Source organism: Typha angustifolia, chromosome 8 (genome assembly GCF_048772165.1).
Source record: "Typha angustifolia cultivar Huaian chromosome 8, ASM4877216v1, whole genome shotgun sequence".
NCBI lineage: Eukaryota > Viridiplantae > Streptophyta > Magnoliopsida > Poales > Typhaceae > Typha > Typha angustifolia.
In genome coordinates this window covers 4,234,280-4,257,399 of record NC_133246.1, presented here as the reverse complement: position 1 = coordinate 4,257,399, position 23,120 = coordinate 4,234,280, and the positions used below count along the sequence as shown (strand labels likewise).

At 36.8% G+C, this 23,120-nt stretch overlaps 3 protein-coding genes across 5 annotated transcripts; 1 reads left to right on the top strand and 2 right to left on the bottom strand.

The window, feature by feature from the left end:
• Positions 1-4,964: 4,964 nt before the first annotated feature.
• Positions 4,965-7,136, bottom strand: LOC140765287 (probable carbohydrate esterase At4g34215). Of its 3 annotated transcripts, none has more exons than XM_073104288.1 (4): positions 6,416-7,136; positions 5,980-6,166; positions 5,362-5,415; positions 4,965-5,267 (listed from the first exon to the last, which is right to left on the bottom strand). In XM_073104288.1, the coding sequence occupies exons 1-4, from the start codon at positions 7,028-7,030 to the stop codon at positions 5,221-5,223; spliced, it is 903 nt and encodes a 300-aa protein (XP_072960389.1). In that variant the 5' UTR covers positions 7,031-7,136; the 3' UTR covers positions 4,965-5,220. The 3 variants fall into 3 exon arrangements, with proteins under 3 accessions (XP_072960389.1, XP_072960388.1, XP_072960390.1); XM_073104287.1 differs by having other exon boundaries at positions 4,977-5,267; positions 5,362-5,421; XM_073104289.1 differs by lacking the exon at positions 4,965-5,267 and having other exon boundaries at positions 5,353-5,452.
• Positions 7,137-9,149: 2,013 nt separating this feature from the next.
• LOC140765146 (D-ribulose kinase) lies at positions 9,150-14,073 on the bottom strand. Its single transcript, XM_073104087.1, has 10 exons — positions 13,962-14,073; positions 13,183-13,257; positions 12,101-12,324; positions 11,854-11,993; positions 11,483-11,735; positions 11,027-11,159; positions 10,274-10,362; positions 9,908-10,185; positions 9,579-9,648; positions 9,150-9,494 (listed from the first exon to the last, which is right to left on the bottom strand). Exons 1-10 carry the CDS (start codon positions 13,969-13,971, stop codon positions 9,285-9,287), a joined length of 1,482 nt encoding a protein of 493 aa, XP_072960188.1. The 5' UTR covers positions 13,972-14,073; the 3' UTR covers positions 9,150-9,284.
• Positions 14,074-20,015: 5,942 nt separating this feature from the next.
• On the top strand, positions 20,016-21,987 carry LOC140765215 (protein SHI RELATED SEQUENCE 1). Its single transcript, XM_073104185.1, has 3 exons — positions 20,016-20,321; positions 20,495-20,944; positions 21,051-21,987. Exons 1-3 carry the CDS (start codon positions 20,258-20,260, stop codon positions 21,422-21,424), a joined length of 888 nt encoding a protein of 295 aa, XP_072960286.1. The 5' UTR covers positions 20,016-20,257; the 3' UTR covers positions 21,425-21,987.
• The last annotated feature ends 1,133 nt before the right edge of the window (positions 21,988-23,120 follow it).

The window sequence follows — 23,120 nt, the reverse complement described above, 5'->3', positions numbered from 1 at the left end:
CGTGTATAGTCTGGTCTGTTGAAAGTTTTATCTATTTTCTTGCTTAAATAACACTCAACAAAATTCATGTAAGCCGAGAGTTTCTTAGTCAGCAAGGTGACGATCAAGAAGAATATAATAAAAATAAAGCGAGTAATTCCTTTTCGGTTTTTAAACAAGGAAAACTTTCATAGAAAGATATACCAGACTAGAAAAAGAGAAGCATCATGAATATAAATGCGAATTGTTACATTATTGCAATTACTACTTCTAAATATTATTACCTCTCATGCTTAAATCATTCTAGATGACAACTCTCTCTCTCTCTCTCTCTACCATCTCTACCATCTCTACCATCTCTTTAGTTTGAGTGTATTAGTCTACACTAGCATCAAATGAACATGCCAACCAACAAATAATTAGAGTTGGACCACCACTCGGTGTTAGACAGATATGAGCTGAGCTTGTCTAAGTACATACTAATAGATGCATTCAATCACTAGATAGGGACATAACATTGGACTTGGCATCAGGACTACAGTTGCAAGTTTATCATGTTTGAGAGATCTGAGATGGTGACTCCTCCTCTCTCTCCTTGTCTTCTACTCCTCATGCAGTACTTCTTGAGTGATTTCAAGAGTTACCAAGCACTATCTAACGGTGGAGATGCGTGCAGTGCTGCTGGTCCAGAAACCTATAGTCATGAAGGAATCTACATCTGCTGTGTCCTAGGTAATGCTGGCTAAAATGGATGCATAGCAATAAATCCAATGGGATTACTGCTACTCCAGTCTGTAGGGCATTGTTGGTGCATCCCCCCTTTTGGATCATTTCCAAACCTGGTTTAAGTCCATGAGCATCTTAGATGGACCCCCACTCCCCTCCCCTCCCTGAGTGAGTGTTACAAGTTGAGATCCAACTCGTTCTTTTTCTTCTCTTCCAGCTCTTGCCTTCCAGGACAAGCTTCTTTTACAGAACGCCGTTTCGGTGATCTCAACTAGGTGTTCCTTGTCGTGCTACATGTCTTTTGAAAGAGATTGTCCATCTTCCAAAACACCGCTAATTTAAAAAGATACACACAGTTTTCTTCCTTCCAGTAGTGCATGAGGCTCCTGCCAGTGAAGATCGAGATGTACGCAACCTTATCTACATTATTACCACTTAGATTGATGGTCGTTTGAATCGAATGAATAAAGCTGATTTATGGTCGTCTGACGATCGCAACAACCATCGGTACTCTCGGACTGTGTAGTTCCACAGTCAGTGCATTTAATTGTCATGTTTGGCCATCAGGAAGATGTCATGATCCTGAGAAATTTTGGACTTGTAAATGTGGAAGCTAATTAAAGAGTTGCAATTCTTGTATGTAGGGCATGTAAGGACATTCAAGTTGGTCCTACATCTGACATTCCTAGTCTTAGGTGCTACCAGAAAACCCTTCAGATAAGCAAAATGAAAGGCTTGCAATTATTGGAGTGGAATCTTTGATCCTACAATGAACCTTCTTCAAGACTTTTATTCGTACATGACAATAAGGAATTGTACTACTCCCTTATATTGCTGGGAATTTGTTCTCATCTGACAACTGGGGCTACTCGCCTGCATTAGATTTACAAGACTGGGATTTGGATTAATAATGGTTGATTCCGTTGCTTAATTTATGTGATTAATCCAACTGCCGACAGCTCTTGAACCTTAATGGTGCAGCTAACCAACTAAAGTATAATGAAACATAAAAATAATTATTAGAACTACATTCTTCGCTAATGTGTCAGTTCACTTCACCCAATCAGCTCCACGTCTAGTTCCTCTTTTAGTCATAAGATAAAATATATATATATATATATATACTTTGAAATTTAAATATATAACTATTTACTTTCAATTTTGTTTTGTGATGTTATTGAATATTTCAAGCCTTTCATAAATAAATAAATAAAAAGAATAGAAAAGGCAAATATATTAGGTCCAATGAGGGCTATGATAATATTTATATAAAAGAACTAACAAAGCTGGTGTAGAGACATCTTCTACTTTCCTATCTTTTGAGCATACCTTCAGAAAGTGTTTAAAGTGAGTTTCTTAGATTATGACTAAATCTAGTCATCAGTGAGTTTAATTATTCCACAATATTTAGCAACATGGATAACAATTAATAAAAAAAACATCGTTAAAAAGAATCGGAACTAATGATCTCTTGACGAAGAATAAATATAATTAATTCAACTTTCTTTCCTTTTCATTTTTTTCTTACACGAATGATAAACTAAAAAAAAATATTAATCACACAGACCCGCAGGGATTTGTTTAGCTAAACAATGCACCACCTTGTACGTTCTACCCATAAAAATATTCTTGTCGACTTTGACTAGGGAAAAAAAGGAGCCCCAGAAAGGAGTAATCTCTTGTCACACCCAATCAACTAGCAACAAATTAGTCCAACTAAATTTTTTTGGCTCTAAGTTCTTAGGACTTCTCTAAATGTTGGTAGGTTGGCTACATCTTGGACTCAAGGTGTTATTTTCTAATGCCAAAGTCATGTTGTTGGTGGGTTTTCCTCCATTAATTCGAACAATTCTCTCCATGCATAAAATATGTTACCATATAGTTTTTGTTTTTGTTTTTTTTATACAAAAATATTAAAACTTTCCGTATACTTTATGAGCTTGTTGGAAGATGATGGCTCCATTTGCTCTCGTGTGCTTTCTGCGGTCTTCTTTCACATTTCACATGCTAAGATATGAAGTTAGTTTAAGGAACAAAAGAAGATTGCTCTTACGTAATGAATGACCTATTAGTGCGCTAATTACAATCTTAACTTAAATATAAATTTTCCAAAGTTTGAATCGTGGAGAACGTGGTGTGGACTTAGTCACCGTCGCTGTGTCGGTTGTAATCTAGTGGTTGAGTTCTATCAATTTATGACAAAAGTTATGAGTTCGATCGCCTACCTTTATAGAGATTGAAGTTAATATTTAGTAATTTTTTCACTAAAATACTTGCACATAGTTGGGCCCGTTATAATCTATTTCTTAAGAAAATTGATTATGTATCAAAAAGATGTTAGTTTATTGCCTAATGTATAATTAACATATGAGCTCATGATCTATTTATAATAATTATTATTATCATTACCTTATACTCTTGCAAACAAAGTACCCACGAGGTCATTTATTAAAGGGACGGACAACGATACTATAGTTAAGGTGAGTGACATCTATATGTTAATTGTCCGTCCAGTGAATAACGTAAAGTTATTTTTTAAGGCAATAGAGGAATGGGATAGAGGCCAATGTATTAATGTTATAGGATGTTAATAATAATAAAAAAGTAAAATGTAGGATGTTCTTTTAATAAATTTCCCATCTTATTTATATAGAAATGTATCTTTTTTTCAAGAACTTATAGATACTTAGAGAAATCCTCTTTGTAATGACCTCACTTATACTTATACAAACTAGTATAAGAGCTTAAATCCTTGATCATACATAGCCACATCAGGGTGGCCATTGCATATGGGCAGGAGACTTCAACTCATTGCATTAATGTGACAACCCAAGAGTTAATTTTGGACAAATAACAAAGCATTTCAGTTTCCTTATTGGCAAGAGTTATAAAAGTTTTAGGAGGGTTATTGATCTGCCTAACCAACCTTTAGTCTCTGGAGCTTCCAAATTGACAACCAATATGCAACCAAATTGACTTCATAGTATGTTGCTAAGTTGAACCTGTAACTCACTCATTCATGTTTTATGAGAGATGTGGCAAATGCTATCACATAGTCTTATTACAATCAAACATCACAAGGCTCATAATATAAAAATGATGAGAGTGATGAGCTTAACTGAAGGCATTATTACATAGACAGTGATAAAGGATAAGAATGTTATGGAGGAAATAGAGAAAGGATACAACAGTAATGGGCAAATTTGGAGAACAGTAATCTATCTGATTTAATAGTTATATAGATGGAATCATATCACTAAAGAAAGAAGATGAAGATAGAACACAAAAGTTTTTCCTTCTCAAGTTATTCATCGCTGTGAAGATGGTGCTGAGAAGGAGGGGGGGTTCAAATAGAGATCAATGAAGAAAGGGAATATTGAGAGTAGTAGAGTTATAGAAAATAAAAATTACTCTTAAGAGTTATTACATATGCTCTCTATAAAGGTTGAGTAATTCTGTTTATAAACATAAGTTTAGACATTAGAATGAAAATGGAAACGAATCTTATCGGTTGCCTCGATCAAATTGAACTTTTTTTAATTACAAAAATTTAAAATATTATTTAAAAATTTAAAAGAAGGAAAAAAAATGGTGCAGCGAAAACTAAAACAAAAAAGAGATTAGAGAGAAGAAAATCAAATAAAAAAAGAAAAACTAAAGAAGAAGAAAAGGGAAGAAAATGAGATAAGAATAAAAGAAATAAAATTAAAAAAATTACATATCGGAGTTAAATCTTTGTTACATAAGCTAGATCTCTTTATAAAAAAAACAATAACTATATAGTAAGGGAAAATAGAGAAAAAAAATGTGAAAAAGAGTAAAAGAGAGAAAGAGATAGAGAGAGAGAGAGTTCAAATAGGGATCAGGATCGAAATCGACGGATCCTACTAGCCATTCTATAAACTATCTGAAACCATGCTATAAATTATGATGATAGAAAGTCTTCAATATGAATGAAACTCTTCCTCCAATATACTTACCCTAAGAAAGAAAAGGAGAAAAAAGAAGAAGAAGAAGAAAAAATAATCAAATCTAATAATAGTAATGCTTCTCCCTTCAATTGGTACTGTCCATCAAAAATATCTCAAATGAGCCTTGTTTTCCTATTCTTTAAGGTTTTCGTGCTCCTTGTGCAACATTTATTTCATCCTTCCACCCTATTCATATCATTTGTGTATAATAGGGAGTTAGATCTGCGTCGCAGAAGCTATATCTCTCTATAAGAAAAATAATAACTATATGGTAAAGAAAAAAGAGAGAGAGAGAGTTCAAATAGGGATCGGGTTCGACCGATCCTACGAACCATTCTATAAACTAGCGCAAACCATGTAATAAACTATGACGATAGAAAGTCTTCAATATAAATGATACTCTTCCTCCAATATATTTACCCCAAGAAAGAAAAGAGGGAAAAAAAAAAGAAAAAAAAAATCAAATCTGAGAATGGTAATGCTTCTCCCTTCAATTGGTACTGTCCATCAAAAATATCTCAAATAAGTCTTGTTTTCCTATTCTTTAAGGTTTTCGTGCTCCTTGTGCGACATCTATTTCATCCTTCCACCCTGTTCATATCATGTAATCGCATGAAAGAATAATGTCTTAAATCATAGAGAAGTTTTCAGAACATGCTAACGATGGCAAAAGTAAATAACCCACAAAGATATTTGCCGCTAATTCCGCTACGCTTTGCAAGGGATACAGCTTCAGTACCTATATCTGGTATGTAGTCAGAGGATAGAGTCATAAGCTGGAAAGAAAAAGAAACATGACTAGGACATGTTGATCAAAAGTACGCCACATTCTGATAAAATCTTAGCAAGTCTTTAAGTAACACCAAGTTTAAGTAATCACCAGTATGATGACATTGATATCTAACGTAAAATGCACCACAATATATACTTATATAATAAAAGATATACTTGTATAAACTTCTTTGTGAAAACAACTGCATCCAGAAGAGTAAAGGGAGAAAAATCTAGCAAAAAACAGTTTGCAGCACGCAATCATATTTGTGAAGCTTCTAAAATGTCTATGATTGACCACCTCGCTTGAATTTAACAATTAATTCAGAGATAGTACTAAAAACAATCATTAATCCACTACTTCTAAGTTACTAATCCTAAAATACTTGGAGAACCAACACAGGATCTGTTCTCCTTATGAATGCGATAGCAATGACAACATCTCCAAATGATGATGAGACAATTAACGATTGTGAAACAGCATCAACTAAAGAAAGATGAGTATTGAGCAAGAGATAGTGTGTAGATGTACCGTGAGTTAAGTATGATTCTGCCAACATTTCACCGAGCTTAACTTGAGCATGGGTTGTCAGGTGGAGGTGGTCTGCTTCGAGTGCCAGCCCTTTTGCATCAACGCATCTAACATTAGGAAGTTTAATTCCTTTCTGAGCTTCCCTCACGATATCTATGAAGGGTCCTTCACCTGATGCAATGGCAACCTAGAGAAATGTAGCAATCTTCGCTTTAATTCACAGGACCTGATAGTTTTATGTCTCATGAATAATTACTGAGACAAATATACAAACAAAGCAATAACAAGAACTTTGTTTCTGCAAATGTATGGCATTCTACTATTTTAAAAGGTCGTCACTATAATGTATGAGCAGAAGCTTCTTTTCTCTTTCGTTTGAAAAAAAAAATGACCAAATTAAAAAATTTAAAGAAAAAAAAAATTACCAGTGACTCACCTGGATCACAAGCAGGCCCGGCAATCCGAGATCATCCCGCAGATCCCGTATCATCCTCTCCATCCTCCCACCGTACGATTCCGCATCCTCCTGGTACACCGTGTCGCTCTCCCCCTGGTACCACAACACCGCCCCGATCCTCCCTCCTTCCTCCTCCTCCTCCTCCGCCGCCGTCGCCTTCCTCGCCCTCCTCACCATCTCCTCGTACAGCTCCCTCCCCTTCTCCCATTCCTCGATCCGCGTCCCTCCCACCGCGCACGGCACCAGTCTGATCAACTCCCCCTCCCCGGCCACCGAGGACCGCAACGCCTCCGCGAAAGCCAGCCCCGGGCCCACCCCGCACGTGTGCCTGAAGTCGACGTCGGCGTGGAGGGGCTCGGCGGCGACCTCCCACCGGAGGCTGGCGCTGAGGCGGATGACCGACGGGGTCGGGCGGCACTGGCGGGGGACGATGTGGTCCCACCGGTCGCGGGCCACGCCGCCGCGGCCGGCCATGTTGGACTGGCCTGCGAGGACGAAGACGAGCTTCTTGGTGTCCGCCGCCGCCCCCCGATGGGGGATCGCGAGGAGGGCGGAGGAGGCGAGGAGGAGTAGGAGAGGGAGGAGCGGGAGCATCTCCTTTTTTTTGTTGTTTTTTAGTTTTTAATTTATTTATTCTTTCTTCTGATGCCAAGAATATAGGTGGGAAGCAATGAAGCAGAAGCAGGTGGGTGACGACGGACTGAAGGGCCCCCCCCCCCCCCCCCCCCCCTCCCCAATTTTCTTTTGTTCTGAACTTCTTTTGCAAATCACCGCCTATATTTTAGTAAATATCACGAAGACGAAATCCCCACTCCTATTCTTAATGGACAAGCTATTGGCAGGGGATGTTGATATGGCAACGCGAAAGCCGAAAGGAAGAAGGCAAGGAGAAAGAAATGGCCAGACACAAACTTATAACAATGTTGCTTCCCCTCCCCTTTGGCTCCAAGAAACAAAGGGTGAAATCTTAGGTGAAGCAATGCATGTGCACAAATCTTTTGTGATCGAGAAGCAATCAAAGAAGTAAAATTTGCTACATTCTATTCTCACCAACTCATTATTACAGCATCCATCCAGATAAATCTAATATGGATACGACGATATTGCCTCGAGTTCCGGCTGCAAAGTGGCGTGTGGTGGATGACAGGGGAGTTCGTGCATCTTGATCCCGGCCCTGGACTTATAGCAGCCTTCTTTGCCTTCCAGCAAAGTAAAACGAGAAATAACTCTTTAAGACGAAGAACCCCCAGGCTATTCCAGACAAGAATTGTCCATCACCAGCTCCACATGACCTTCTTAAACAGAGGGAGCTGTGATTCAACCAAGTAGCAGAGACACAGCGTCGATCTCGGGAATACCAGAGCCGGTTCTCAGATTCCGCCCTTCGGTCAAGAAGGATGAGTTGGCTCACAGCAATATTGAGGTGGATTAATGGCCTTTACCGAGTCATCCTAGCTTATATAGGATATGTAACAAGCTTCCCTAGCTTACAGGATCTGTAACAAATTTTGTTAGATAATCTTGTATACCTGTAATCTCTTTATATATGGAATACAATGAATGGCTAAACACCGATTGGTGTGAGAATTCTAAGACATTGTCATGGTATCAGATCCTATCGTGGATTAACATTTCTTGACTTTCGAAATCCCCACTTCCTCTTCCGTCCTCTGCTTCAATACAGTGGTACTTTTGATCGCCATTGAACTCTCTTCCTCAGACTTTCTACTTTGGCATTCTCAACTTACGCCATTATTACACTGCCGCAGCCATTATGTTTGGTGGATCCTCTCTCTCAAATCCCAAGTATGCTGAATGGAAACATTGGCCAAAGCAAAAGGCTGGAGGAAGAGAGTTTAATGGTGATCATGTGCACCATTGCGTTGAAGTAGAGGGCAGAAGAGGAAGTAGGAATTTCAAGAGTCGTGTGGATTGAGAGGTGTTAATCCACGATAAGCTCTGATACCATAACAATGCTCTGAAAATTTCTTATATAAAGAGGGTATACAAGGTTGTTAACAAAGTTTGTTACAAATCCTATAAGCCAACATAACTAGGTAAAGGCTTTTAGCCTCGAGTACCCTTGACAGTAAGGTAACCAAGACATAATTATAAATCGAAACGGCCTTGATGGCTGAACTGAAGACCAAGAGCAAGAAATTTCTCAATTGAGATTCATCAATGCACTCGTCTTCCACCGATCTTGAGATGATAGATTCGACATCCGAATAGCTCAAGCTATGTCGGACCTCGCCGGAGAAATTTTGCGACAAAATACCGCTATGGTATGTAGAAAGAGGAGAAGGAAGGGAAGTGTGAGGATAAGAAAAGGTTTTTATGACAGCAGAAGGATTTAGAATGGCAAGGTATGGTTTTAAGCAGAGGAAAAAGTTCCCGCGAGCGGGGGAATTGCCAACGGTAACTATGGATCTTTTTGGCTGCGCGGCGTGGTGCTATTGGACGAAGAGGCTGTCTGATGATTGAGGGAAACGACAGCATCTAGTAGATGAGTTGGCAATTGGGACCTGGCGTAAGAAGACTTTGGAAGACCTTTTGTCATTTTCTGAGTTTTGTTTCATTTAACTGTTCATAATTTGGTCCAAAAATTCTACAAAGAAATTGTTAAACATTGCATTGCTTCTGATAACTCTTGTATACCAAATTGCAGACCATGCTCGCACATACACCAAAAGGAAAAGAAAATAAAAAGGAATAAAGGTGTATCATCTATTATAGAGTAACAACGAGTCAAGTCAATACATATATTACAAGAAACTTTGCATAATTTCAAAGTGTAAACATAAATTGAGTAAGGGTTTTATCTAAGTTGGAGTTGAAGCTGAACGTTTTAGAAGTTTCCTTCTTGCATGCTTACACTCTTCAGTGCTAGTAATGCAGCTCCATATGCTGCCTCTGTCTGTGATGCTTTATGAACTGGCAAGCCAAGCACCCTCTCCCTTATCTTCATCCATTCCTGATTTTTTGCTCCGCCCCCTGCCGTAAACACTTCTTCCGCCTTGGTCGCCCCAAGATCCTCGAGTAATTTGTATCCCTTGGCCTGATTCCATCCAGAAAAGGCATTTTAATGTATCAACTGCTTGAAGAAATGGGATTCATTAGAACACATTTAAAGTTCGGTTACCTCAATCCGTGCGATGGATTCAAAAATACCGTGCAAGTATTCAACGTCACTTTCTGGGCGTGGATGCAACCTGAACAATAATTAACTCCTATACTTGAGATTAAAGAAATGCTGTACTGTTGAAGATAGAAATTTTGATGACTTCTGTGTGTTACAGTTAAGTTTACAAAATATTGTTGCTATCATTTAATCTCTCATTTATGCTTCATAGTGAATAAGCTATATAACTGGAAGGGAATTAGTACACTTTCTAATTAAACATATATGAAAACTTAAACAATATTCTGAGGAAGCATACCAACTACAAGAATGTAAACAATGTATTATACCTGGGCATCATATTTGGATCAGCGACAGGGAATCTTTCACCTTTACTTGGTAGAGGGTAATAATCGAGAGGTGAAGGTACCAAGGGATTAATTTCCCGACTCAGGAGTTCTAATTCTTTGTCAGTAAAAAGCTGCCTAAGAACAGCTCCTCCAGTATTTGAGGCACCACCGACAAGCCACTTATCATCCAATCGATGGCTGTATACCCCAAATCTCGCATCCTCAATACGTTTCGTGCTGAGAAGTTTAATTGCAAGTGTTGAACCCAAAGATGTTACCTAATAGAACTTGAAAAGATGTAAAGATGAATCACAGAACTACATAAATTAACTTCTTCAAGTAACACAGATTCAATGAAGAACTCACAGCTCTCCCTGGTTCTGCAGCCCGCGCTGCAAGAAAAGCTGCTATGCTATCCGTTGTGCCAGTACAGACAACACAGTCCTTTGAAAATCCTTACAGAAAAAAAAAACATAAGTTAGATATTTAAAAGTTAGATCTTACACAAGGAAAACATTATTATAGAACTAAAAAGTCATCTATTTTGGAGGAGAAACCAGGACAATAAGGCAAATCTTCAACCTAAAAAATAAATTATTGAAATGAGTTAATGTACCTTCAGTTGTGATTACTGATAGGAGAAGGTGCCTAGATGCTCATATTATTTCATAACAACAACAAAGACCATATATTCCAACTAATTATTGTATCATGGAAGTTCCTCATGGATATAACATGGAGCCTAAGAAGAAGAGCTTATCTGTGTAAAGATAATTTCACTCTAAGAAGCTCAAAAACAGAGATAAAAATTCATGAATTTGTTTTCTATCCTAGATTCCTTGTATGGACAGTGGATATAATAGAAAGTAACAACACCATGTTTTGAAGTAGACAACTGAAAAGAACTAAGATGTTTCCTGAGCTGAAGTTAACCTTGTCAACATGGAGTAAGAAATCCTTCAGGATCACCAACATGGCAATGCATGCAATACTAAATGGCTTAACCCACTTGGGTAACTGTTTTAATTGCAGATTTATCTTCTTAGCCAATGATATCAACTAAGGAATTTTTCATAAAGTTGAATCAAAAGAGGGTTGCGATGTGAAAGTAGAGCTTACCATATTGCAATCTAATATCACTTTTTATTAAACCAATAGGAGTTCCAGGTGCTTTTATAGAAGGTAAAACATGCGAAAATGGCTGAGACAGCAACCAACTAGGATAGGAATCAGTCTCTGGATCATATCCTAACTGTAAAAGAGAAAGAAGCTATAAGCATCTCTGCACATATTTTCCCAGTAATATGAAACTCAAGTTTCAAGGTAGGATAGAAAAAGAAAATACAAGAAACCAATATTGTTACATAGTTAATTAGCCATATTAAAACCAAGTAAATTATAATCATGCGATAAAATTTACTTGGTTTTTTTATTTAAAAAGCACTGTAATCTTTTGAATGTAATCAAGACAAATTTGGGCATTTCATCAAATTATATATATATATATATATATATATATATTATTTTTATTAATTTCTCTTTACATGTGCTGACAAGTTATGAACTTACAAGTACCTTTAAAGCATTATTATAGTCAGATACACCAAACTCGCCATGTAAAAGCCACAACAGCCAATCTGATTGATGCATCAATATGGCAGAATATTTGTCTGAATCATCTGAACTCCACCAGCTTACAAGCTTACATAGGGTGGATGACCCAGTGCACACAGTGTGGTTTTCTGGTGCGATAGATATAACAGTTGGTAATGCATCAGGGAAGCTTTCATTGTAAAGAAAAGGTCCAGATAGTATCTCCCCTGATTTCCTGCTTGCAGAAAAATTGAACTTATTTTCAAGGAACAATTAGCTGTCAATGCAAGTAAGAATATCTTATAAGAATAACAGGAGAAAGAGTATGAAAGAGACCTAAATACAATGTCCACCTGTCAATAATCAAGGTCGTTGCTGAAGTCCCATCAATAGAAATAGATGCAATATACTGCCGATATCTTATAGGGATATCATCAAGAAGCAAGAAAAGTGTTTCCTTCCAAGAGCTCTCCCAACCTACGGTCTTATCAACCTGCCTATAGGTTTGTCAGAAAAACAAAAGAAGTAATTTAACTATGAACGGATGAGTTTATCACCTTAATAAATGTCAAATGACTTATTTTTGGAAGAAAATCTTACACGATTTCGTGAATAGGTTCTCTTTTTTTCTGAATGAATATCCCCTTGTTTATCTATAAGGACATATCTTGCACCAGATGTTCCAAAGTCTATCCCAAGATAAAGCTTCTTGCTACCATGATTATTATGTGTCATGAAATCTTGGTTACTCTGACAGTGAGTACTCCTCATTCTCCTTGATACTGAAGAATTGTACCGTTTTGTTCTCCTCGATAAAAAGCATCCTGATAACAACGTAAAGAAAATGATATTTAAAATTTTAATTTAAGAACCAAATATTAACTTACATATCAATCTCCTATCCTGAATTTTAAGTATGAAAATAAAAGTTCTTCATGGACAATGACCAATTAAATTGGTTGCATTATGCTGCTTGATTTCATGCTTGAATGTTACTTATCAATATAAGGTTTCATATAAGTTATGGACCTTCTAAAGTTCTCTTTTTTGTCAAAAGATCAATCAATTTAGCTTGTTTCACCTTGCTCACTAGCTGTGTTAAAGATTACCTCTCTCCAGTCTCCAGTATGTTGACAACTTCGAGTTTGTAAGATTTTGGCGGACATCACAGCTTGACTTTTTTCAATACTATTTTTCAAGGGTGTCAGAAGATCATCTGACATGGGCTAAGAAGGACTGACAAGAGAAGAACTGAAAAATGAAAACTAAAGACTATGAAGTTCTTAAATTATAATCCCATACCAAATAGTGCTATGACACCGCAATCAAATTCCTAAAGGTTATACTTCTCTCCTCGGTCTATCGAGAATCAGCAAATCAAATTTAAATTATCTTAGGTAGATTTTTCTAATGCTCAAATAGTGCTTAAATATAGTTAATTTCCAATCTCTCATTCTTTCTTCTTACATAAACCGAATTGAACTTTACCCTCCCAACTTACAAAAGCAATCTCCCAGCATGGCACCAATTAATTCCCCATTTGATTATTGACTACAAAATCGATCCCATTTCTGAACAGGCCTAAGTAATCTGACAGTATCTATTTGAACGAGAATAATTTGCAAACTTATTGCTCCTCATAACCACCAACAAAGCCATGATGTTAAGATCTTGAAGCTTACCTCGACTGTGGAGGTTTGAGAAGGGGAGGGGCGCGAGCGTCACCATTCCCTCTTTCCTGAGGATTGCTTTCTGGGCTACATGAGAGTGGAGAAGAGTTTAACAAAAAATAAAAATAAATAATATAAAATAAAATAATAATAATAATAATAATAATAATAATAATAATAATAATAATAATAATAATAATAATAAAGTATTAAGTGCGGGGAAATTCTCAAGATAAGGAATGGGTGGACCATTTCCCATTGGATGGCAGACTTGGACTAGTGTAAGTTGGCCCATCAGTTGTTGGGCTTTTCCATTATTTTAGGCCTGGTTCCTGAACTAGTGTAGGGGTAGGAATGTAACCAAGCCGAACTTGAATTGAAAATAATTATGAGTCTAGATTTTGTATTCAAGTTTGAATTAAAATTATTTTAATTTAAGTTAATTTTTAGCTCGAGCCTAAATGAGCCCATTAATAATCAAATTTTAAAACATAACAAAAATATAATATATAAAATATTACTCATATTATATATATATATATTGAGTCTACTTACCATGGAGCTTCGCTCGAAATTAATATAAATAATAGAAAAAAAGAGAGAGAAGAAAAGAAATTAATTATATTTAGATCCTTTAAATTATCGTCCATTTGTACGCAAATCTCTCAAACTATATAATATCTCTCACACTTTTTGTCGATGTTAACGGAAAACATCTTACGTTTTATAAAAGATATTATATTAAAGGAACCTAATTTTAACAAAGATAAAAAGAGAGGAAGAAATAGTACCAATTATCATCAAGATAAAATAATTCCCAAGATTTCCATCCGGAAGGAAGCAGGTTCCAAAGTCCAGAAGTGGTAATTGGCTTGGATTTCTCTCTTTCCAGATCTGCCACCAAATGAAACTCTATAACCGTTAGGAATAGGCAGGCAGTGACGTTAAGGCCTCGTAGAAACGTTGATATAGAAGAAGTTCTTTTTTTTCTTTCTTTCTTTCTTCTTCTTCTTCTTCTTCTTTTTTAATATATGGATGGAGATATGGTCAACAGATTCCCCCCCTAAAACCGCAGAAAGGTTCAGGATTGATGGAGATCCATAGGCAGTGACGATAGATTCCTCCTCTCTCGTTAACAACAAATCTCTTGTGTGAAGTCGCCATAATAATTAAGAAGATCCATATGAAGATTTTAACTTTAGTAGGAGTTGGAGATTTTTTCAAATCTGTTTGAAAAGTGCGAATTTGATTCCTTTGGATTGAAGAGAAAACAAAAAACATAGATTTAGATGAATACATTCCTAATGAGTGAAATCTCCACTCGATCTCTTTGGTTTCAAGAATTTGATGGATGAACTCTCCTCCTTTTGTTCTCTCTCTCTCTCTCTCTCTCTCTCTCTCTCTCTCTAAAACAAGAGTTAAATAATCCCTGGAGTCAATATCTTTTTTAATTAAGTAATCAAACAGATAACTAATAGAAAGAACCTTCTTTTTTTTTGAAAAAGAAATAAATAAGAGAATCTATATGAAAAATTAATGAGCAACAATAATAATAGTCTCAAACCATGCTTGATCAAAGCTATGGTCGATCATGAGGAATAATTCTCATGGAAATATGTACAAACAAAGAGGATTCCTAGGTTTTAGTGGACCAGCTCAGTGACTTAAAAAACACACCAACTTGCGACCGATCAAGACAAGGACATGGCCACCAGAAGAGATGCAGCGGAGAAAGCAAAAGAGAAAGAGAAAGATGGTGATTGTGATTGTGATGGTGGTGCAATTTATTCCTATCTTTGTTTTTCCCTCTATGCGTCCTATATATTTTTGATAGGCAGCCTATTTTATTCTATTTCTCTTCTAAACTCTTCTGCGTATTGTCTGTCTTTGCTGACGATTAGATTAGTAAGCATAAATTAAAAGTTAAGGTAGTGGGTGGATAAGGGATTCTAGGTATGAGGAGCATCAGGGGAATCCATAGGGATAGAGCTAACCACTGCAACCCTATCCAATATTACTCGGATCAAATATGTTTAGATTAGTTTACTATAATTTAAAGGAAAATTTGTATTTAGCATCGTGGATGTATATTTATTATTATGTTTTAATGTTACGAATCAGATCTAGATCGATACAGACATAAAAAAATTATAAAAGTTTAGATGGTGGTAGCCTCGGAAGTCAGGGTTCTAATGATTTTAATTTCACGTAAATCAGAGGTTGAGATGAAATGTTATAAATAAAATAGTAGAGAAAGGTCAAAACGAGACAGATTGATAATTATCTGACGTTACGACAGTCGTCGGAGGGGGACGAACAGCCAAGGGTGGTGGTGGACGGTCATAAGGTAGAGTGGCTGCTGGAGGTGATGGTGATTATGAGTTGGAGAGTAGAATTAAGGTTTCTAACTTAGATATACTTTAAAAAAAAAATTAAACGGTCATAATTAACTTACTTCTACTCCTAAATTATCTTACTTTTACTTTTTAAAATAAACTCAAGATTAAAATAATTTTTCAATGTTTGAATACTTGAATTAACAAACAAAGCAACTCAACCCCTCTATATATAAAGGTCGAATACATTAAGTTCTACTCAGATTTAGCCCTAAAGGCTTATACTGATGGTGGTGGCTTGGACTGAAAATGTCTGGATCACCATCGATGAAAAGTTGGAGTTGTTGGCCCTAACTTCTACTGTGTGTTTTGGTTTATTTGTTTAAATAATACCATACATATCAAATATGCTCTCATCCTATGTGATCACTTTATATATTTCTATGGGTGGGGATTCTAGGGATTCTATGTATGGACGCGGATGTATTAATTGAGCATACGTATCTAATAGCTAAATTACACCTAAAAAGAAATATCTAATTGTAGGGTTCAAGCGACCATAATTGGAGCCATCTCAATGAGCACTCGGCTTGACCTGCACCACATTCTTAATTATAATCGACTGTTTACTTTTTTATTTCTTATAAAGAGCCTCGAGGCTAATTATAAGAGCTACTCTTTTTCGATACATAAATTGAATATATGAATCAATTCTTCTAAGAAATATATTACAAATGCGTTGAACCATGAGTCACAATGGCCCAAAAAGCAATCGCTCATGCAAAATACATTTAGATATATTGTTTTAACAAAAAGATTTGTACTCACAAGCGGTCGACACCATGTCGTCCTATCACGGGTGAATATGCTCCTACTACTATGCTACAGTGATAATAGGCTGTTGGGTTAATGATATATTTGTCGGTGACATTCCTAAAAATAGAAAAAAGTTATTTATTCTGAAAATAGAGGGAGTTAAAATGCAAATTTCTCTAATTTATAATCAGTATGTAATTGTTGAAACATCCACGTCCACAGTGACAAAATGAGAGATACAGTGGTCCTTCTCAATCGCAGTGAGTGCAACTCTTTGCAGAACGATTATTCAAAAAAAAAACCTCTTTGGAGAACAGTGCGATGGATAACGATTGAGATCGAATCTTGTTCCTAATCTCCAAAACTACATTATCTATATCCAATCTGCCGAATAATCTTATCAACTTTGAAGTTGAATTGCTTTGAATTCATATGAGATTTATATCTATCTATCTATCTATCTATCTATCTATCTATCTTCATCAACTCCTACCAGTGACGTGTGACATTGATTTTGGTTTAATACAATAACTCCGAGTTTCTTCTATCCTGCACATAGCAAGGAACATAGATTTGGTCCACACGCCGAGCTACGTTAGACCCAAGTTTCCTCCTCTAGTTTCAGCCGGACTCGGTCGTTCGAATCCGTCCGATGATCATCTCTAAAAGTCTAAACTATTTTCACTTTATATTTTTTACGTGTATTAATATGAAATGCTTTTACTGTCAGGAGTTAGTGGAATTTTCTTTCTCTTTTTCATCTTTTTACTATTCTTTATAATATATATTTATATATTTGTTGTTGTTGTTGTTGTTTATAGCTACAGCTTTAATCATGTATGAATGAAGTGGACCAGGGTTGAGACGTGAGTAAAAATAATGGCAGTGGAGCAGTGGGGGGGGGTGCAGAGATGGAGACAAACTGGCACAGAGGAGTAGCGTACGCCAAAGTCTTTCTCCCCTTGCCTGTCTATCAATCTATCGATGCCCATGGCCGGCCCCTTCCTCTTCTTTGTGCGGCATCATTTGCATGTAGGCATGTAGCACCTTTTATTTATTTTCTTTTGGGACCACCAGTCTCTCTCTATAATCTGCCTCAATTTTAATCTTCTTTTCTATTTCTCTGTTTCATACCAAATTTTTGAACGTAAAATGATATTAAATATTATCTACAGTATTCCCTTAAAGCTCCAACTCCCTCTTGGAAAATATAATTATATATTACCAAGAGGGAGAGAGGGTTTGGGTACTAGGGAACACAGAAGAGAGGATCTCCTCTCTCTCTCTCTCTCACTCTCACTCTCACTCTCATTCTATGGCAGAGTTGCATATGCCCTTGAGACGGGCAACACGTAGGGTTAACGTCACCTAATTAATGAGCAGATGGTGACGCTCAACGAGAGCAAGCTGTGTTATTAGTTTAACCTTAATATATTAATTAGCACACACACACGTTTCGGATATAGTAATTAACTGTGCCAAAATCTGGGTTGTTAGCCTCGGGATTCACGTACCCTTTTGGTGCCCTAATATCTCTCCCTCTTTAGTCCTAGTGTTCATACTATATATATAATATATTAGATATATTGTTATCCTATTCTTATGGTATATTTGCCAGCCAAGCGAGAGAAAAGAGTCAACTCCTGGGGAGGCAGCACAGGGCTCGAGAAGGTGAGACAAGGACTCGCTTATTGAAAGTCACCCACTAAATCAGCTCATTGAGTGTCCTTTTAAATCATTTTTATATCTCCATTAGTGGCTACTGAAATTAGGGCATTGATGTGAGTTTTTTTTATATTTAAATTATAAGCTCGTAGACTAATAATATGTTAGACAATGGGATTAAATTTATTAAATATCTAACCACAATGTTTATCCATAAAAGATTCGTAAAACTCTATCACTAAGCTATAATAGTTGACGAGCATTATTGTGAGTTTGGTAAATGCTAAGATAAAATATTAATTTACACTAAGATTAGATTCAGAATTATCTATGCCTGTTAAAATGACAAATAATGTTATTTATCAATTTGGATGTTACCATAGCTAACTTTATTCTAAAAAAAGTTAGAAAATTATTGTAGCATATTTCTGCCAACCTAATCTAGTAGCAAAAATTTATATATAATCATAGGTCAAATGACTAGGATATATAGTTGGATAGCACCATTCTCCTACTTTGCATGTCATGGCTAGAATACAGGAGATAGTTTTGTAGCCCAAGTAGCATATAGATAAGAATACTAGGAATGCGTTTAAAAGTTCTTTACCTAAATTTGAATTATATACTAGTCAAGAATCCTCTAGTATTAGAGTCCTCTTCTTTCTCCCTAGCATCTTTCAAGCAATTATTTATCCTTGATATTTGAAAAGTATTGAATTAAATGATAAAAGATTTTTTTTAAAAATTGCATTTGAATAAGGAATTTTCAAATCCCTAAGCAGATCTCTGGCCAGAAAAATTGTTATTATTTTTGAACTAAATATATTGTGCTACATCAAATTAAATATTTGGCACAAGGTCTCTAGTCAAATGTGTACTAGTAGAAACAATGCATTTTAATTCTTGGATATCCCAAATATTGGAAGAGGTGCAGTCCCTAGTTATATACATTTTTCTTCAAGTAGAATGCTATTAAAACTAGACTAATCAATGTAAATGTCATTTGTAGAAGAATTCTACATATAACTTTCCTTCAAATATAACAATACTGCAGACTTGCTAATGTTAGAAGGACAACACTAATCAATGTTCAATTATTCTAATGAATAATAATTCATCCTCCTGCTAATCTCATGTAGATAAGCAAGAGAAGCACAATAAAAGAAGACCCTAACTAAGAAATTTTAGGTATCTAGGTTTCACAAGTTGCATGCATGTGATTCAATTCCATTAGGCATCTAGATTAATTGCACACCTATGATCTGGAGCTTATGAAGCTAATCTTTAATGTTCACGAAGCATATGGATGTTAGTACCATAAAACCAAGTAGCCTTTGTACTACATATATAAGTCAAATTCAGAGAAGGATATTGTTGAGCTACTAAACTAATTAAGTATTTTGTAACACTCATCTATATATACAAGATGAAAGTATAGTTCCTATATATAGAGAGGTATCAAACTGTAATACTATCAACTTTACTTGAGCAAAATCTAATACATGTAGAAATTTGTTTCTAAAGTATTACAAGATTAATTGAGATAAAGAACTGAATCAAGAGTAATGTTTTATATACTATCGTCGCCAATTAAACTACATCCTAACACTAGATGATTGGGTTCTACTAACTTATGATATAAATTATGAGTTTAATTTTCTCGGTGGTGAACGTTGGAGTTGATATGCACCACTAGTAGATATTCTGTTTATAGCTATAAAAGAAACTATCTTTTTTTCTTTTCAGTTCTCTCTATTTAGCATCTGGTATACATGAATAGATAATTGGAACAACAGCGCCCTAAAGAGCAGCAGCATAGCAAAAGCACCCTTGTTGCCACGTGGCGGATCCAGGTCCGTCCGATAAGAGTCAACGGTCATTTCTTCCAACTTGACGTCAAGCACTCCTCCTCACTCCCATCATAGCTAATAAGCTCACTTCCTCCTCTTAATCATCTTACTTGGAGGCTTAATAAAGGAAATAAAGTATTAAGGGTTTTTTAGTCTTTGGCATAAGACGAGCTCGAGAGAGACAGAGATCTAGAGAGAGAGAGAGAGAGAGAGAGAGAGAGAGAGAGAGAGAGAGATCTAGATAAATGGAATCGAGGTAGTGGCAGGGAAAGGCGCAGCAGTCGATCTCCATGGCGGCGTCGAAGCACCGGCTCTAGCTAATTCCGTGTCGTAAATAGAAATCAAGAAAAGGAACGAAGAAAGGAAAGAGATCGAAGAGGAAAGGAGAGAAGAAAGAAAGAAGGACAGAGAAAGATCGAGATGCCCGAGCAGCTAGCTGCTAAAAAGAGCAAAGGAATCCGTAATAACAAACCGACCGATCGAGGTACATCTCGACTTCAATTTCCTCGAATTCAATTCGGTCCTTTCCATCTTTTCCCTTGATCAGTTGTTGTTTAAAAGCCGTACTCTTAGATCTTTATTGCAAAGTAAAGAGACTACTCCCATACAAACAAAAACAAAAAACAAATAATTGCGTGAATTGTGATGGATCTTAAGCTACAAGAATGGCTACTTTCTCTCTAACTAGCAACCATCGCCAAGCCGGAGATCAACAACAGAACAACAACCACTTCATCTCCTACTCGAGAGGTTTCGAGCTATGGCAGCAACTACATCAACAACAACAACAACAGCAGCAACAGCAACATCAACAGCAAATAGGGTTCTTAAGTTTCTCGACTGACCCGCCGCCGCCGCCTAATCCTACGACGGTGATGATGAGAGGCGGCGGCGGAGGAGGAGGGGGAGGAGGAGTTAGCTGCCAAGATTGTGGCAACCAGGCCAAGAAAGACTGCTCCCATATGAGATGCCGCACCTGCTGCAAAAGCCGGGGCTTCCAATGCCCCACCCACGTGAAGAGCACGTGGGTCCCCGCCTCCAAGCGGCGCGAGCGCCATCTAACAGCCGCCGTCGACCCACCTAAGCGACCCAGAGAGATCTCCTCAGGTAAAGTAACATATATAGATAACGCAGCTAGCTAGCCTTACTCTCGTTAATTACTAACCAGTCTAACTGGTGATATATATATACATATATATATGCATACATATAGGTAGGAGGACGGCGGCGGTGAGCTTCCCCTCGGAGATAAACTCACCGTCGGTGGTGTTCCGATGCGTCCGCGTAAGCCCCGTGGAGGAAGGCGAAGAGGAGATCGCATACCAGACGGCAATCAGCGTCGGTGGGCATGTGTTCAAGGGAATTCTTTACGATCAAGGACCGGCGACACGGCATAGTGAGTCTTCCTCTTCCTCTGCTGCTGCTGCTGCAGCTACGCTTGCGACCACTCTGACGTCGGCGACGACAACGAGCGTTACCGCCGCCGCGGTCTCCGCCGGCTTATTGGATCCTTCATTCTTATACCCAACTCCTCTTAGTGCCTTCATGGCTGGTACCCAGTTCTTCCCTCACCATCCCAGACCGTAGACATAGAAACTAGCGCAACCAAAAGAAAGAAAGTAGCAGGCAAAATATAAAGAGATCTAGATCAAATTAATTGCACCATTCAAACACCTAGCCGCTTGTTACATATCTTAGATCCCTATGTCTAGTTGCTGTTCTTAAAAGGAGCACAAGGCTAGGCATATATAGCTGGAGGTGGATCTTGTTAAGCTCTCGCTTACTACTTGTGTATAATTTTATGGGTAGTTTATTGTCTCCATGCCATGCATGGCATTGAAGTGCGGAAAGCAAACTTCTGCTTCTCTCCTCTTTCCTTCCTCCATTTTGTCATCACTTTGTTTGTTTGAGCTGCATTGGGATTCTTTAAGGGAAGAAGGGAATCAGAAAAAGAGAGAAGAGAGAGAATAGTTTTTGAAATAGGCTATACTAGATGTGGTGATTACATCTTGTCTTCTCACTTTATCACTAGTCTCTCACCAATCCCAACCTTCTGATTAGTATGTAACCTGCCCTCGTACTCAAGAAGGTTCTGTCTCTCTTTCCTCTCTCTCTCTCTCTCTCTCTCTCTCTCTCTCTCTCTCTCTCTCTCTCTCTACATATCTATTTAATTCTCTTTCTTGAGATTGAGGCATCCAAGGAGAAATATTTTATAAACTTCAACAATTATTACTCCTATATAGCTCATTTGGTGCTTTGGTGTGAGCTCTTGGAGTTCTCAGTTAATGCTGGAGGAAATTAATATGTATAAGTTGGTAGAAGAAAGTGACAATAACACCATATTAGGGCAGGCAAGTAGTCAGAGAGAGGGAATGGAGCTGTACTTCACAGTATCCTAATTGCATGATTTGAGGAAAAGGAAGAATAAATAAGGAATGGTGTTGAGATATGTGCTTAATGTAATGTAGCCAGATAGAGTAGTTATTATATGAACATGTCGAACTAATAATTGAAGTACTATAAAGTTTTATTAGTTCATATTTGAATTTTCTTTTGCTTTATTAATTCCATATTTTATGCATACTGAATATATTTTGCTACTTATACGACTCCGCATAGACATGTACATGCATTTGATGCACTTTAATCACATTCTTGAGATGGAGAAAAGATATCTAGTTTCTTATACTTTATTATTCTCTTCAGTAACTAATCTTGGAAGTGCACTTCAACCTCTTATGTTATAAAGTACTCCATTTGCGAAGCTATATACCTAAAAGTCTAAGAAACTATTTGAAGTCATTACAATTAATGACATTTGTAGAGTTCTCCTGTGAACTGTTAAATCTGATGAATAGTGGATGACTTTATGTTTAGGTAAAGAACATAAATGTTTTGATTTTTACAATAATAAAAAAAAAGAAGATAAATTTTTGGTACTACATGTTAAATGTGGGCATTGATTTTTTTGGCTGTTTCAGATGGTCTTATGAAGTCCCATCTTCCGTTTGAACTTGATAATAGTATTAAAGGTTCAGCAACAATAAACATAGATCTTTGTATAAACATGTATATATGTTTTCAAGATAAATTTTTTTATGCCAATACTTCCATCTTTTTTATGTCGATAACAAAGATTATCGAATATCTTTTCCTTTGTAGATATCTGGAGTACTCTAGATAACTGACTTTCCAAGAAAAAAGAATAGCTAATAGAAGTTTCAGTGACAACTATGCCTCTCAATGAGATAAGACAACAGCAAAATTTTTGGAGTAGCCTTCT